At 41.8% G+C, this 14,392-nt stretch overlaps 1 protein-coding gene across 3 annotated transcripts in view; it reads left to right on the plus strand.

Moving 5' to 3' along the window:
- Window positions 1-1,640: 1,640 nt before the first annotated feature.
- LOC110515597 (ubiquitin-conjugating enzyme E2 E2) overlaps window positions 1,641-14,392 on the plus strand; it is a 30,118-nt gene continuing 17,366 nt past the window's right edge. The window contains exons 1-3 of one of the 3 annotated variants that reach the window (XM_021594439.2): window positions 1,641-1,830; window positions 3,833-4,018; window positions 5,612-5,662. In XM_021594439.2, the coding sequence (XP_021450114.1) occupies window positions 3,840-4,018; window positions 5,612-5,662 (230 nt within the window). In that variant the 5' untranslated portion in view covers window positions 1,641-1,830; window positions 3,833-3,839. Of the gene's footprint in view, window positions 1,831-1,917; window positions 2,075-3,293; window positions 3,429-3,832; window positions 4,019-5,611; window positions 5,663-14,392 lie in introns of those variants that run through there. The other 2 variants (XM_036973334.1, XM_036973321.1) reach the window with 2 other exon arrangements.

A 14,392-nucleotide genomic window follows, 5' to 3' on the forward strand; every position in this document is an offset into this window, starting at 1 on the left:
AGTACGAAAAATACTTGTCTGTCCATCTCTTGGAACTTTCTGGGTTCTTCTTGAATCAACCGTATCCTTCTCTTAGCCACCGGAGCCACGTTAGCTATGTTAGCTAGCTGCATTTCTCTGTCGCCATCTTCCTGATTTTTCTGGTTCTCTGGTGGTTGTTCGTTCATAATTGTCACGTTGTTCTCCAGCTCTTCCCCTTCATTTGAATTGTCGATAGATTTACGTTTATTTTTTACAATAAATCAATCCATGTCGACCAGACTGCAAATTTAGCTAGTAGCAAACTGATATGTGTCGGTCGCTGTAGCTAAGCAGTTGCGTTCTATTTTGGCAAATGTTCTATTTCGGATTTTCTGTTCATCAGCTGCGCAATACTGCTATCTATCTGCTGTCCAGGGAACAATAGATATATTCAATGAAGTGATTCAGGCCTGCACTAACCATGTTGAATTGAAATTGCGTTAGTAAACCAGCTACGATCATGCAGTACAGTGTACAGTCAGCAGCAAGCAGTTTAGCAGTTCCCCGGCGGGCCCTGGTGGCAATACATTTATAAAACCAAGAGCTTACCTTGACTTGGAAGAGTTCCAATGTTGGATAGCCATAGCTAACATAGGATCCCTTTCTGTTGGAGTCGGGTGTTTGAGTAGGCTAAACTAGTGAAAGTGATATACCACAAAATATAGTTAGCTCACTCTCTCTCTCTCTCTCTCTCTCTCTCTCTCTCTCTCTTGCTTTTGGAAGAAATGTATTTGTTCAAAACTGTTAAACTATTGTAATTTCTCTCTTTGAGTCAACTACTCAGCACATTTTTTGCACTGCAGTGCTAGCTAGCTGTAGCTCATGCTTTCAGCACTAGATTCATTCTCTGATCCTTTGATTAAGTGGAGAACATGTCAGTTCATGCTGCAGAAGCTCTGATAGGTTTGAGGACATTCTCCGGAAGTTGTCATAATTACTATGTAAATCTATGGAAGGGGGTGAGAACCATGAGCCTCCTAGGTTTTGTATTGTAGTCAATGCACCCAGAGGAGGACGGAAACTAGCTGTCCTCCGGTTACACAATGGTGCTACCCTACAGAGTGCTGCTGAAGCCACTGTAGACCATTGCAAAACAGTGTTTTAATACATGATTTGGTGATGTGAATATATTTAGTATAGTTGTACTATTTATTTATTTTGAAATTCAATGAGGAGGATGGTCCTGCCCTTCCTCCCCTGAGTAGCCTCCACTGATATGCACATACACTATTGATCCCAATTACACTTAAGTTATGTTGCCCATGGACAACTATGTGTGGACAAAGTCTGGGTTTCCCAAAAGCATTATAGCACTAAGATCATCTTTCGTCCATTTAGTTTCAATAGAATTAAGATGATCTTAGTGCTAAGATGCTTTTGGGAAACCCAACCCAGGGTGTTATGCCATGCTTTGTTGAGTTTCTTAATGTACAAGCACGTTGTCATATCCTACCTTGCTCATTTGACCTACAGTGTCCATCATTTTCAGATAGCCGACATCCAACATTGAGTAGTTTGACTAGTTAAATTCTATCTTTGCTGTTTTGAATATTACAACTGTTTTGTGATAAAGCATACAGATTTGTTTCATCTCCGGCCACTGGGACCATCACACGTGCACGAGCTGCGCGCGCAATATGAGAGCGCGCGTGGAGGCGGTCCGGCTTCTTCAGTTTTCTGTAATCGCTTTTCGGTTGCTACCTTCAGTTAAATAGCAAGGACACGAGTGCGAGCAGACGGCCGTGTGTGTGGATATACTTTTCACCTGGGATTGTAATAATAAGTACAGCATCGACAGTCAGCTGCCAGGTAATATTTATGCACGCATGTTACTGTCCTTGGTATGTGTACAGAAAGTAAGTAAATGTCCCGTGAAAGTGGCATTTTCCGATGAGGGGGTGTGGGACGTGCCTCCCTTTGTGCCTGAGCAGCTCAACGCTTTTTGTGGACACTTGAGAAACGTTGGATTCACACATTTCCAAGCCGTTCATTTGGCCCTCGCGTCGACTGGCCTTGACGAGCCCTTGATGCCTTGTCGAAGAATCTCCTAAACGTGAGGTTCTCTGCATATTTTCCCGAGTTTTAAACGCTCAGGCCTCTTCATTTTAAATTCCCCATAGCAGGACATAGCACAGCGGGTGCAACTTTTTCCCTGCAGTGTTATTGATGTTTGTTATACATTGGGGTTTTTTGACAGCTCTATTTGTGTCGCGGGCACATGTTATTTGTTTATTTTTTTTTCAGTCGAAAGGGGGAGGCTTTGAAATTGTGTTGACCTATTGCTCAGCTGGGTCCGAAACAACGACAGAAGAAAGTGATACATTGTTGTGTCCTATTTATTGAGGCCCCTATAGTCAACATGCGCGTCGTCTTTGAGAAATGTAACTAACAATTTTCAGAATTAATATAATTTCCCCAACGTTGCCCTCACTCACCTGTTTCGCAAGTTGATACATGTCTGGCGAGTGCATACACAAGTAGCGTTGATGTCCTTATCATAACACCCCCGGGAAAGATAGTGGTTAAGCACTACTGACGGTTTGTATCTTTCACCGTGACGTTAGTCCTATTCCCCAGGCTTTTATTCGAAACAATATAAACGGATATCACTGACACCGTGATAGATCAAAATGACCTCACCTCATTATTATGATCAAAGCCTAAGGCGATATCTCAGTCATCTGATGCCCTTTGTCGAGGCACAGGCCTACTGTTCTAGGGTCTCTTTAGCCTACTGAACTCAACTCCCTGATTAGTTGAGTTTAATCGGCTAGTGTCTCTTTCGATCTATGTTCCATCAATCGATGTGGTTAACTATTTAAAAGGTTCGTGAGTGGTGATATTGAATTCATTGTTTTAGATAAGACTATATTGTCTGTCAGTAGGCCTGTGACAAGTTGACTCTTCAAGTCCAGGCTAGTCAAGACATCTTGACAGCATTGTTCTTTCATACTAGGCTATATTCCATTACATCTCACCGGGCATGTTTCTAATGCATTCCAGAAAATGTGTAGGTGGTTTGTTAACACGGTAATGTTGAATCTTCTTGAATGAGTTTGAGATCTTAGTAGTTTGTCATAATACTGTTGAACCGCTCGCAACCTTTTATTTTACAACACACAAAATAGCTTCACCACCTTGCCTTCAACACATTAACCAGCAAAGTGAAACAGATTTACATAATTACCCTGTTGTGAAAATAATTTCTTCCTGCTAGGACAATCAAGTATTCTGTTCTACTCAACCATGCAGTGGAGGCAGGTAGCCGTTGCTGTGTGGTTAGAGAGACGAGCCAGCAACACGAGGGTTGCCAGTTTGTGTCTGTGGTCCAGCGGGAAGTGAGCTGGCAACCAGAGTGTTGCTGGTATAAAATCCTAGATGCCATTGCCTGCTGTTGTGCCCTTGAGGTAGGTACTTAACCCCCCACAACAACAGCTCCCCCGGCGCCTAGTGTGGCAGCCCCACACACCTCTCCCCCCAAAAACTGTATTTGTGTCTTTCGGAGGGGTTGGGTTTAAAGCGGAAGTCAAATTTCAGTTGGACCGTGTGTGCAATTGACCAATACAGTCAATTGACCAAAGTGCCTTGCTCAAGGGCAGAATGGCAGGTAATGGCATCTTAATCTTAACCTGCCAAACAGCACAATGACAAGTCAAATTATAGAATGTGCAACTTTGGAACCCCGGCAGTCCACACAAAGTAATTTTTTGAAAAGGCCTGGGAAGGCTAACATACCATTACACCACTCATTTATTTTGTATAGAAAACATAATGAAAGATTAAGCTGTGCTGTTTGGTGTCTGTTTGCCAGGGCCAGGATGTCCAGTGAGGTGCAGAGACCGGACGACAGCCCCAGCACCAGTGGGGGGAGCTCGGATATCGAACAAAGAGAATCATCAGTACCCCCAGAACAGGAGCGGGAACAAGCACAGCCCAAAAAGAAGGAGACCAAGATCTCCAGTAAAACAGCTGCCAAACTCTCAACCAGTGCCAAGAGGTAAACCTTGAATCTGTCTCAGTTTAGTGGTATTTAAGTGGGGCAGGTTTGAGCACCTTCCTATCCTCAGGGTGGTGAGTTGCACTGAGTGTACAAAACATTAGGAACACCTTCCTAATATTGAGTTGCACCCCCAGAACAGCTGCAATTCCGAAGGGCATTGGCTGTACAAGGTGTCGAAAGCATTCTACAGGGATGCTGGCCCATGTTGACGCCAGTGCTTCCCACAGTTGTCAGGTTGGCTGCATGTCCTTTGGGTGGTGGACCGTTCTTGATACACCTGGGAAACTGTTGAGTGTGGAAAAACCCAGCAATGTTGCAGTTCTTGATACAATCAAACCGGTGTGCCTGGCACCTATTTCCATACCCCTTTGAAGGCACTTCAAATATTTTGTATTGCACATTCGCCGTTTGAATGGCACACGTACACAAGGCTTAAAAATCCTTCTTTAACCTGTCTCCTCCCCTTCATCTACACCGTTTTGAAGTGGATTTAACAAGTGACATCAATAAGGGATCATAGCTTTCACCTGGATTTACCTGTTCAGTCTGTCATGGACAGCTAGCGTTCCTAATGTTTTGTACACTTAATGTATATAACGCTAACCGGTCCTATGGACATCATTATTTTAGTCACACTCATGCTATTAATATATCCATTAGATTTAATCCATACAAGATATGTAATGAAAGGTAACCTTGATCTATCCCATCATGACACTGTAATGCCCGTCATTCATCTGACAGGCAGATTACTATGATGCCTATGCTCCCCGAGTCTTTCCTGGATCTGACCAGAGCTGACCAGGAAACACTGGACCCGGCCTGGTTAACCTTGGTTCTAGCATTTTCATAGAGCTTTCGTTAGTTAGGTCCGGTGGACTGAGCCCTAATGATGATGACCATACTTTCATTCATATCACATCTGTGTGGTTAGTGTTGTCACGAACAGCATTCCCACTGTCGCCCACCTAGCCTTGCCAGTGGAAACACAGATTGATGCGGGGTGATGATAGAATTATGCAACCAGCTGAGCCAGGGATTGGCTGAGGCTACAGTGCTTTTTATAACTACCCTCTGATATTTGGAACATCTTCCTGATGTGTAGCGCACTTATAAGACAGTCCACTGTGCTCAAACCCAGGGTTTTAGTATTACGACCGCAACACTGGACACCACAGCTCTCTGTTGATTAAAGTGGTGCAGTCAGTGATGGTACAATGTGTTTCCATGCTGTTTTCCCCATGCCTGGTTCAACACAGATGGTTGTGACATAACATTATGACTGTTATGTCACAAGATACATTGCACCGTTGCGCGTTTAATCATTGCATGTCATTGTGATTTGTCATCCTTTTTATACAAAGATGTTTATATGATGTTATTAACCCTTCCCTCGCAGGTGACTGCTGCGTGGGTGAATTTGAAAGAGTTATTGAAAGATGTTGACATTTGTGCAGTTCTATTGTAGTAACACACACACTCTGAAAAATCATGACACTGGGGTCAAATGCATTCTGGGAGCTTTTTCAGTTATGTGATTAGAGATATTCATTGCCACAAAGATTAAAAGAGAGTATCATTGTTTTTCAGGATTCAGAAAGAACTTGCAGAAATTACACTCGACCCACCTCCAAACTGCAGGTAAGGAAATATTGCTCTCTACCAGCATTTATGTTTATTCACCTTGCTCATGTTATGGGCTTGGGATTTCAGGATATACTGTATTTCTGTTTGGGATTCTTGGTTCTAAGAATGAAGGATGGACTTCAGTCTTTCTGGTTTTACATAGGCGGTCAGGTATTACAGTGGTATTTATTGCCTTACCTCCCTAATCTTACTACATTTGCACACACTGTATATAGATTTTTCTATTGTGTTATTGACTGTACGTTTTGTTTATCCCATGCGTAACTCTGTTGTTTGTGTCGCACTGCCTTGCTTTATCTTGGCCAGGTCGCAGTTGTAAATGAGAACTTGTTCTCAAATTTGCCTTCCTGGTTAAATAAAGGTGAAAAAATATATATATATATATATCTATATATCCTTGTTATGATAAAGATGTTTATCATGCGCGTAAGAGTTATTAAGCCAGCACTTTTCACAACATTTCTGTAGTTTGTTCTTCTACCTAACACAAGATATAGGCCTACTTATCTAACCGTATAGGAAACGTACCATTTTAGATCCTAGAAGTTCAGTTGAAAGCCCATCTAAAAAGGGAAAAGAGAACGTGTGATTTAAGAAATAAGTTTTGATTCTCATGTGGTTCTGCTGGGGATTTTCCATAGACAGACAATGGTTATTGTGTTCTGCTGCCTGTCCTTTGAAGAAGAGATATGGTGTTCAGTTAGCGAGTGGTAGACCGACCAAATGTGCATCAGCCGCTGAATGACAAAAGGCATCCCAGGGGAACGTTGTGCAGAGGCCTTATTAACTTAAAGAACACAAAGTGACGTTGTCATTGATTATCCCCCTGTTTATAACAGCACAGTAATTACCTCAGTCTCAGCATTCAAAGGCAAATTACCAGGGAAAATGGAGGCCAGGCACAATGCAAGTTTAGGCATTTATCTGCAGGAGATGGAGTGCAATAGCAGATGCTGTTGCGTTTTGGCCATTTTAGATTGGTTGTGTTAATTTTATATGCACCTGTTAAAACAACAAAGAGAAAAGGCCCCGAGTGACTCATCCAGCTCTGTGTGTAGTGCTGTGCAGGAACTCATCACTTTAACTGAGTTTCATGTAACACCCTTGCTGGAAGGGTATATATATATATATATTAGGTAACCTTTTCATTCTAATTCAAAATGTAGTTACTGAAGGGTAAATTAGATATTGAGTATTGGCTCTTTACTCAAGGACTTCAAATACTCTGTTTCAATGGACTCTGAAAAATGAGGTTGTCGTGTTGGAAATAATTTCGCTTGAGGCTACACAGGCAGGGGGATTAAAGGCAGCATCATTTTTAAGTAAAATAATCACTAACAGAAATATACGCAGCCATAAAAATAACTAGTTGCCTGGAAAACAATTAGGTGTTTTAAAGATAATCCTCTCTGTGTATTCCCAGGCTGCATATTCATGCTAATCCCATAACAACTAGGGCTGGGACGATACCAGTATCGCAATATTTTTTTCTGTACACAAAAATGAAAACACGAAGCAGATCAGACTCTTTGGTCCTTTCTAAAAAAAAATCAGCTCTATGTAAAACAGTGTGTGCTATAGCTTGAAAATAAATACATGTGACTGGATGACAACGTAATGTTTGTTTCCAACATCAGGGCTATTTTCCTAAAGAAGTTAAATCCAATTTGTGTTTTGTTTCCTTCCCACGATACTGGTATCGTCTCGGCCTCAATAACAACTGAAATAATATGGATTTCATAACACATTCCAATTAATGTTCTTCCATTGTTATAATGGTCTGATTAGGATTATAGAATATGTATAACGGACAATTTCATTTATCCTTAAGAGTCTATTGATGCACCCGTGCGTCAATATAAGTAACAAAATACAAAAATCTGTCACTTTAAGCTAGAGAGATCTGCATTCGCCTGTGTCGGTCTCTCGCATCTGCGGTAGAAGGTGGCCGAACTATAGCGTTGTTTGTCAGACCATGAGGCATCCCGAAAATCGGTCTTCTCACGAAGTGGTTTGGTTCTATCATGGAACATTTCTGAAGGTAACACATACAAATTAATAGAGGTAGTTTTGTGCCAACAAAAATAAGGGGTAAAATATGTGTCCAAAACGAAAATATTTCCTGAGCATTCTTATATCCTAGGACATATAGGACAGACACTAAAACCTTATTCCATATGATTTTTTTTTACTGTCTTTTTTGCCATTTAAGAATGTTATACAATGTTATTTCTATGGTTTATAGTAGTTGAGGCCAAATTCAATATTTTATCATTTGTTTTGTATATATTTTTGATGCCTACAGGGTTCCTGTAAAATTCTAAATCCAATTGCTAAATGATCCATGGTAAGACCATCTTAAAACAATTCCATATGTTAGCTTAGTAGAACCCCCCCCCACACACACACACACACACTTAAAAAAAAAAGTGAATGTCAATAAGGGCAAAAACAATTATTTGCTTTGCATGAAAAAGAGGCTTGTCAAAGTCGTCATTTATGCCTTACACACCGCTCACTACCGACCAGGTTAGTCCCAAAGGTTATTCATTTTTATTTCACACTGCAAATGGTGTCACTGTCTGTTGGCCCCTTCAGGAGACAGTGTGTGTTGTGTTGAAAAGATCACCTCGCTCGGCATATTACACACAGAGCCGGTGGCTGATTTATTTCCTCTCGTCGCTCACCCCACTGAGAGGCCTGCAGTCAGACATCCCCTTTGTTCAAGCAGGGGAGAGTCTCCCAGCCTTATCATCCTGTAATAAAACATCTCTGGAGATTCGGAGACTGGCCAGCAAATTTAATCATGAGGTGATTGTGGAAGGTTGAAAGTAATGGTTGGTGTGTAGTTGGCTACTGTCTAATCACTTTATAGTACTCTGCTTTATAACAGTCCTAAGCATACATGATCTGACATTGTCTTTCATCAGCACTGTTATTAAATATTTGTTAGAAATTGTGTTTGTTTCAAGAGGTTTGGAGCATGTAGGTGCTTTTTCAGCATGTGAACACGAGGGCAATACGATTACATTTCCAGCACCAGTTTACTAACATTATTGTGACAGCTCTCACCTTGTCATATTCACTCATCAAATGAGTGAAACCAAATAGGCTTTGGGAATTGTGATTTTGCTAACTATCAGATATTTCAAGTATTGCTGTACAAGCAGCAATGTTTGTCATGAAACAATGAAAAGAGTCTGGAGCAGAGTAGCATTTATTCTGACTGAATGTTGCCATTGACGTATAGCCTACTGTAGCACTGGACACGTCTCTCATGAGACCAGATGCACTCTAATTAGGATGATTTACACTGTCAGTCTTCAGCACAAATAGCTTCTGCTGGCCTCTGAATCCAAATGGCATGATGTAATGCCCTTAAAGATGACCAAACCGTGTCACTTTCTGACAATGCCAGGCCAAATGGGAAATGTCCGCACTCAGCAGGATTTATAACATGACATTGTGTGTTGTTGACCGGTTGCTTGTTGCCATACTTATTGTCTACATGCATTCTCTGAACCATGAGGCAAATAACCAATAATACCCACACATCTCCATCCCCCTTTACACGATGGAATCATGACTGAGTGACTGCTGCTTATTAGTGTTCTCTAGGGTTCTGTGGGAGTGATAAACTCTGAGCCATTTTTCACAGGCTTTACCAGGGGACTTCACATCTAAGAGGCCACAGCAGGGGAGTTATCAATATTCATGAGGGGGGAGGAGATGTGCGCCACAGTTGCCTCTGGGAAATATACTTGATCATTGTCATTTGCAGCTCAACTTTCAAGAATTTCAGCACATATCTCCAAGATTCGTGAGATTAGGGTTTAATAACGGGAACCAGGTTACCAGGATATCCCGTCCAAACCCACTCCTGTTTCCCAGGATAAATATCTGCGATAAACTGCTAAATGATAATACAATTTTTATATGAACAGTATGACGTGAAATGGAACTGTTAAATTATACAGAGTGGCTACAGATACCGAATTTCTGTATCCCAATTTGCCCAGGCTAAAAATACAGATATTTCTGTGCATGTGCCAGATTCTTTTTTCTACGTAACCGAGTGCCCACTCCGCTTCCTAGTAGCTACTGTGCTGAGTGCTCCGCTGCCGCTCCCCTTCCTTGATCGCCTTTGTCTGGTCAATGGTGTAGCTTACAAACTTCATGTTGTACACCACTGTTCGAACTATTGCCTTCCATGCATCAGTAAGAAAAAGCACGAGTTCATGTTATTTTTTTTCAGGAGTGGAGTAGGCTACATTCAGCTATTTATGTGTTTTATACATAATTGACATGTTTGTACAAACTTTGTCAGTATGGCAAACATAAGCACAACACAAACAGGCAGGCTAGCGAGTTACATGCAGCTAGTTATTCTCGTCACGATATCAGTGTAAACAAACCCGCCCATTGTCAGACTATTTTCACTGGTCAGGATACATGCTCGGCTGCCTAGAATGTTCGGCTGCCCAAAGGTGGAACGCAGCAAGACACCAACATGCAGTCTAATTAGCAATTGAATGTTTGTTGTTTTCCATCATCATTGCGAATATTGGCTAAGCTGCAGTGTTTCCTCTGCAAGAATGTGTAGTGGGGGGGGAAAGGTCGCTGGGCGGTGTCCAAACTATCAGGTATGCTATTAGCAAAAAGCTATTAGCAAAATTAGCATCACCATTACAGCACTTAAGTCCCTCCCAAAACATTATTTTGAGGTAGGGTGTCGTTTTACCCCAAGTTACCCTACAATTGAGCCCAGTTACATTTAACTTTCATGTTTTGAAACCGTTTTAAATGGTGCAATTCCCGCATATTTAAAAGTTGAGAAATAAAGTAGGAATGGAAAGCTGGAATCCCCCTCTTTTTAACGAAGGCCATTAAAAGCTGCTTTTTTCCCCCAGCGATTGCAATAATTTTTGTGCATTGACTGCTTGTCAGAATGCATGTTTTGCCATGTTCCCCATAACTTGAATGTGTTTTGAGAGGAATATGTATTTTGCATAGAACACACAACTACAAGCTGACCTTGGTAAATAGAAACCATTCTACTATGGGGTTGTCGGCTGATTATTTTTTTTTCTTTATTCATTATTTTTTTTGTTTGCAGAGGACTGTTCTAGCATCTTCAAAGTGCACCTCGGTGCACATCTTTTTTTCCCATGTTCCATATTTTTTTGCCGTGGGCTCAGCGCCACAGCTTGCAGTAGAAAACAATGCTAAGCTCACCGAGAGGCAAACAGGAACTACAATATGGCAGCAGTTAAAGATTAGCCATCACACACAACGCTGATCATTTTTTCCCCAAGGTGTAGGGACTGCTTCCTGCTTGTGCAACTGCAATATCTGTTCTGACAGACAGAAGGTTGTAGCCTTCATAATATATATTTTCAAATGTTTGTTCAAATCGCTGTAGGGTTTTTATTTCAACTGTTCAGAAATAAGAGGTAGAGACGGGCTACATCATCATGGTTAAGAAGAGGGTGAGGTAAAGAGCGAAATGTGAAGGGAGGGGTAGTGTGAGCAGCAGCTACGTTTGGAAAAACGAATGTCTGCGTAAAATAACACATGCGCAGGACATGATCGGGATCTTTAGCTTTGAGAAAGAGGATTTCCTGGTGCGGGGCATGGGCGAAAACTCACGCGTGATCTGAAAATGTGGTCGGAGGCGCCATATGGATGGTGTGACGCAATTGGATGGTGTGACGCAAGGCATGCAGAGGCCAAATTGAGCTCCTTACTGCATCGTCGTGCACCGCCCAATGCGGAGGGCTCCGTATAGCTCTGCATTGACATGGTTGGTTGGTTGGCGGGAGGTGGGGCTGGAAGGTCCTGTATTAACACAAACTAACTTCCTTGACTACTTCCTTCATAACAGGTCTGTCCTGCTCCGCGAAGCGCAAAAAAGTATGATTGCGCTGACTTCTGCATAGGCCGTATCACCCTAAATGCTGCACGGCCAATGCAGATGTCAGATTGACCATGCAGCGCCTCTGTATTCTCTACAGCTTTCTCTGTTCTGCTATCTGCATGATCAATCATCAACACTCAGGGTAGGGGCAGGCAAGTGAGTGAGGTAGAGTTGCTGCAGCATAGCTTGTTCTACAGTAATGATTGGTGGAGTGCTGCAGAGATGGTTGTCCTTCTAGGAGGTTCTCCTATCCCCTACAGAGGAAGTCTGGAGCTCTGTCGGAGTGACTATTGGGTTCTTGGTCACCTCTCTGACAAAGGCCCTTCTCCCCCAATTGCTCAGGTTGGCCTGGCGGCCAGCTCTAGGAAGAGTCTTGGTGGTTCCAAACTTTTTCCATTTAAGAATGGTAGGGGCCACTGTGTTCTGAGGACCTTCAGTGCTGCAGACCTCTTTTGGTACCCTTCTCCAGATCTGTGCCTCGACACAATCCTGTCTCGGACCTCTACGGACAATTCCTTCAACCTCATGGCTTGGTTTTTGCTCTGACATGCACTATCAACTGTGGGACGTTATATAGATAGGTGTTTGCCTTTCCAAATCATGTCCAATCAATAGTATTTACCACAAGTGGACTCCAAGTTGTCGAAACATCTCAAGAATGATCAATGGAAACAGGATGCACCTAAGCTCAATTTCAAGTGTCATAGCAAAGGGTCTGAATACTGATGTAAATACGGTATTTCTGTGTTTCATTTGTAATAAATTTACAAAAATGTCTAAACCCGTTTTCGCTTTGTCACTATAGGGTATTGTGTGCAGATTGAGGAGAAAAAATATTTCATCCATTTTAGTATAAGGTGATAACTTAACAATGTGGAAAAAGTGAAGGGGTCTGAATAGTTTCCGAATGCACTGTATAGCCTACATGGTGAGATTATTATGGACAAAGGGGCGAGATTATTTTGATTTGTCAAACTGCAGACAAGCATTGATCATCATGTCACCAGAATAAGACCCTAGATATTTATTGGAAAGGATCATCAAGCTCATCACTTTACACTTTCACCACCCTGTGAAGTTCATAACTTATTTCATCAGGCATCACTAATCTAATAAATGACATGCTTTCCCAACGAGTCGTAATGGGAGGACCACACGTCATCGCGTTGCTCCAAGTTTACGTCAATATGATGGTTATTGTATCAATATTTGAGCATAAAAGCGTTTCCAATTACATTTGCCGCATAATTCATTTTACAGGCATAAAAAGATCTCACCTTGTCTAGCGTATTTGGTTTTTCTCTTAATGCCATGACATTTTTTTTCGGCATACAAAAAGTGCTGTAATTTCTAAATTGTTCACCCGATATGAATTAAAATACCCTCAAATTAAAGCTGACAACGCACTTCATAGTCATGTATAATTGTAATTCCAAAGAGCCAAAGAGCCAAAGCAAAACTAAAATGTCACTGTTCCAATACTTTTTGAGATCACTGTATATACAGCCCTGGAAAAAATTAAGATACCACTGCAAATTCTTCTTAAATCACCATCTCTACATGTGTCAAACAGGTCAAGCAGAAGACATCGGGGATAACAAAGCTACAAACCGGCAGAGTGCAAAACGACTCTCCGCTGACCGGGATGCCCGCCAACTCATTCGAATGTCACTCAGCAACCATAGGATGACATCAAGTGACCTACAAAATGAATGACAAACGGCAGCTGGAGTGAAGTGCACGGCGAGGACGGTTCGAAACAGGCTCCTAGGGGCAGGGCTGAAGTCGTGCAAAGATAGAAAAAAGCCCTTCATCAATGAGAAGCAAAGAAGAGCCAGGGTGAGGTTTGCAAAAGACCATTCGGATTGGACCGTAGAGGACTGGAGTACGGTCATCTTCTCTGATGAGTCCAATTTTCAGCTTTGCCCAACACCTGGTCATCAACTGGTTAGACAGAGACCGGGACCTACAAGCCACAGTGTCCCACTGAAATTTGGTGGAGGATCGGTGATGATCTGGGGGTGCCTCAGCGAAGCTGGAATTGGCAGATTGGTGTGTGTGTGAAGGACGCATGAATCAAGCCACGTACAAGGTTGTCCTGGAAGAATACTTGCTTCTTTCTGCTCTTACAATGTTCCCCAACTCTGAGGATTGTTTTTTCCAGCAGGACAATGCTCCATGCCAATGCTCCTCTGGAATGTGATCAAGAGGAAGATGGATGGTCACAAGCAATCAAACAAAGCCGAGCTGCTTGAATTTTTGTGCCAGGAGTGACATAAAGTCACCCAACATCTATGTGAAAGACTGGTGGAGAGCATGCCAAGACGCATGAAAGCTGTTATTGAAAATCAGGGTTATTCAACCAAATATTGATTTCTGAACTCTTCCTAAGTTAAAACATTAGTATTTTGTTTTAAAATTAATATTTTAAAACAACATTTTCTGCAAATAAATGCTCTAAATGACAATATTTTTACTTGGAATTTGGGAAAAATGTTGTCAGTAGTTTTTATAGAATAAAACAAAAATGTTAATTTTACCTAAACACATACCTATAAATAGCAAAACCAGTGAAATTGATAATTTTGCAGTGGTCACTTAATTTTTTCGTGGGCTGTATATGGATGTCCTAGCCAACTTCTTTTAGGTAATACATTCAATGCAGTATTAGCGCTCCAATGGCCTCCCTCCTTAGCTCTTATGCAGCCCCAGGAAAAGCTAGACTAGAATTGCTTGTTGGACATTTTTTTTGTGCAGTTCTTATACTAATAGACTATTCGAAGAGGGATGCAGCCTTGCTCTTTTTG

This window comes from Oncorhynchus mykiss, chromosome 3, assembly GCF_013265735.2.
Source record: "Oncorhynchus mykiss isolate Arlee chromosome 3, USDA_OmykA_1.1, whole genome shotgun sequence".
Classification (NCBI taxonomy): Eukaryota; Metazoa; Chordata; class Actinopteri; order Salmoniformes; family Salmonidae; genus Oncorhynchus; species Oncorhynchus mykiss.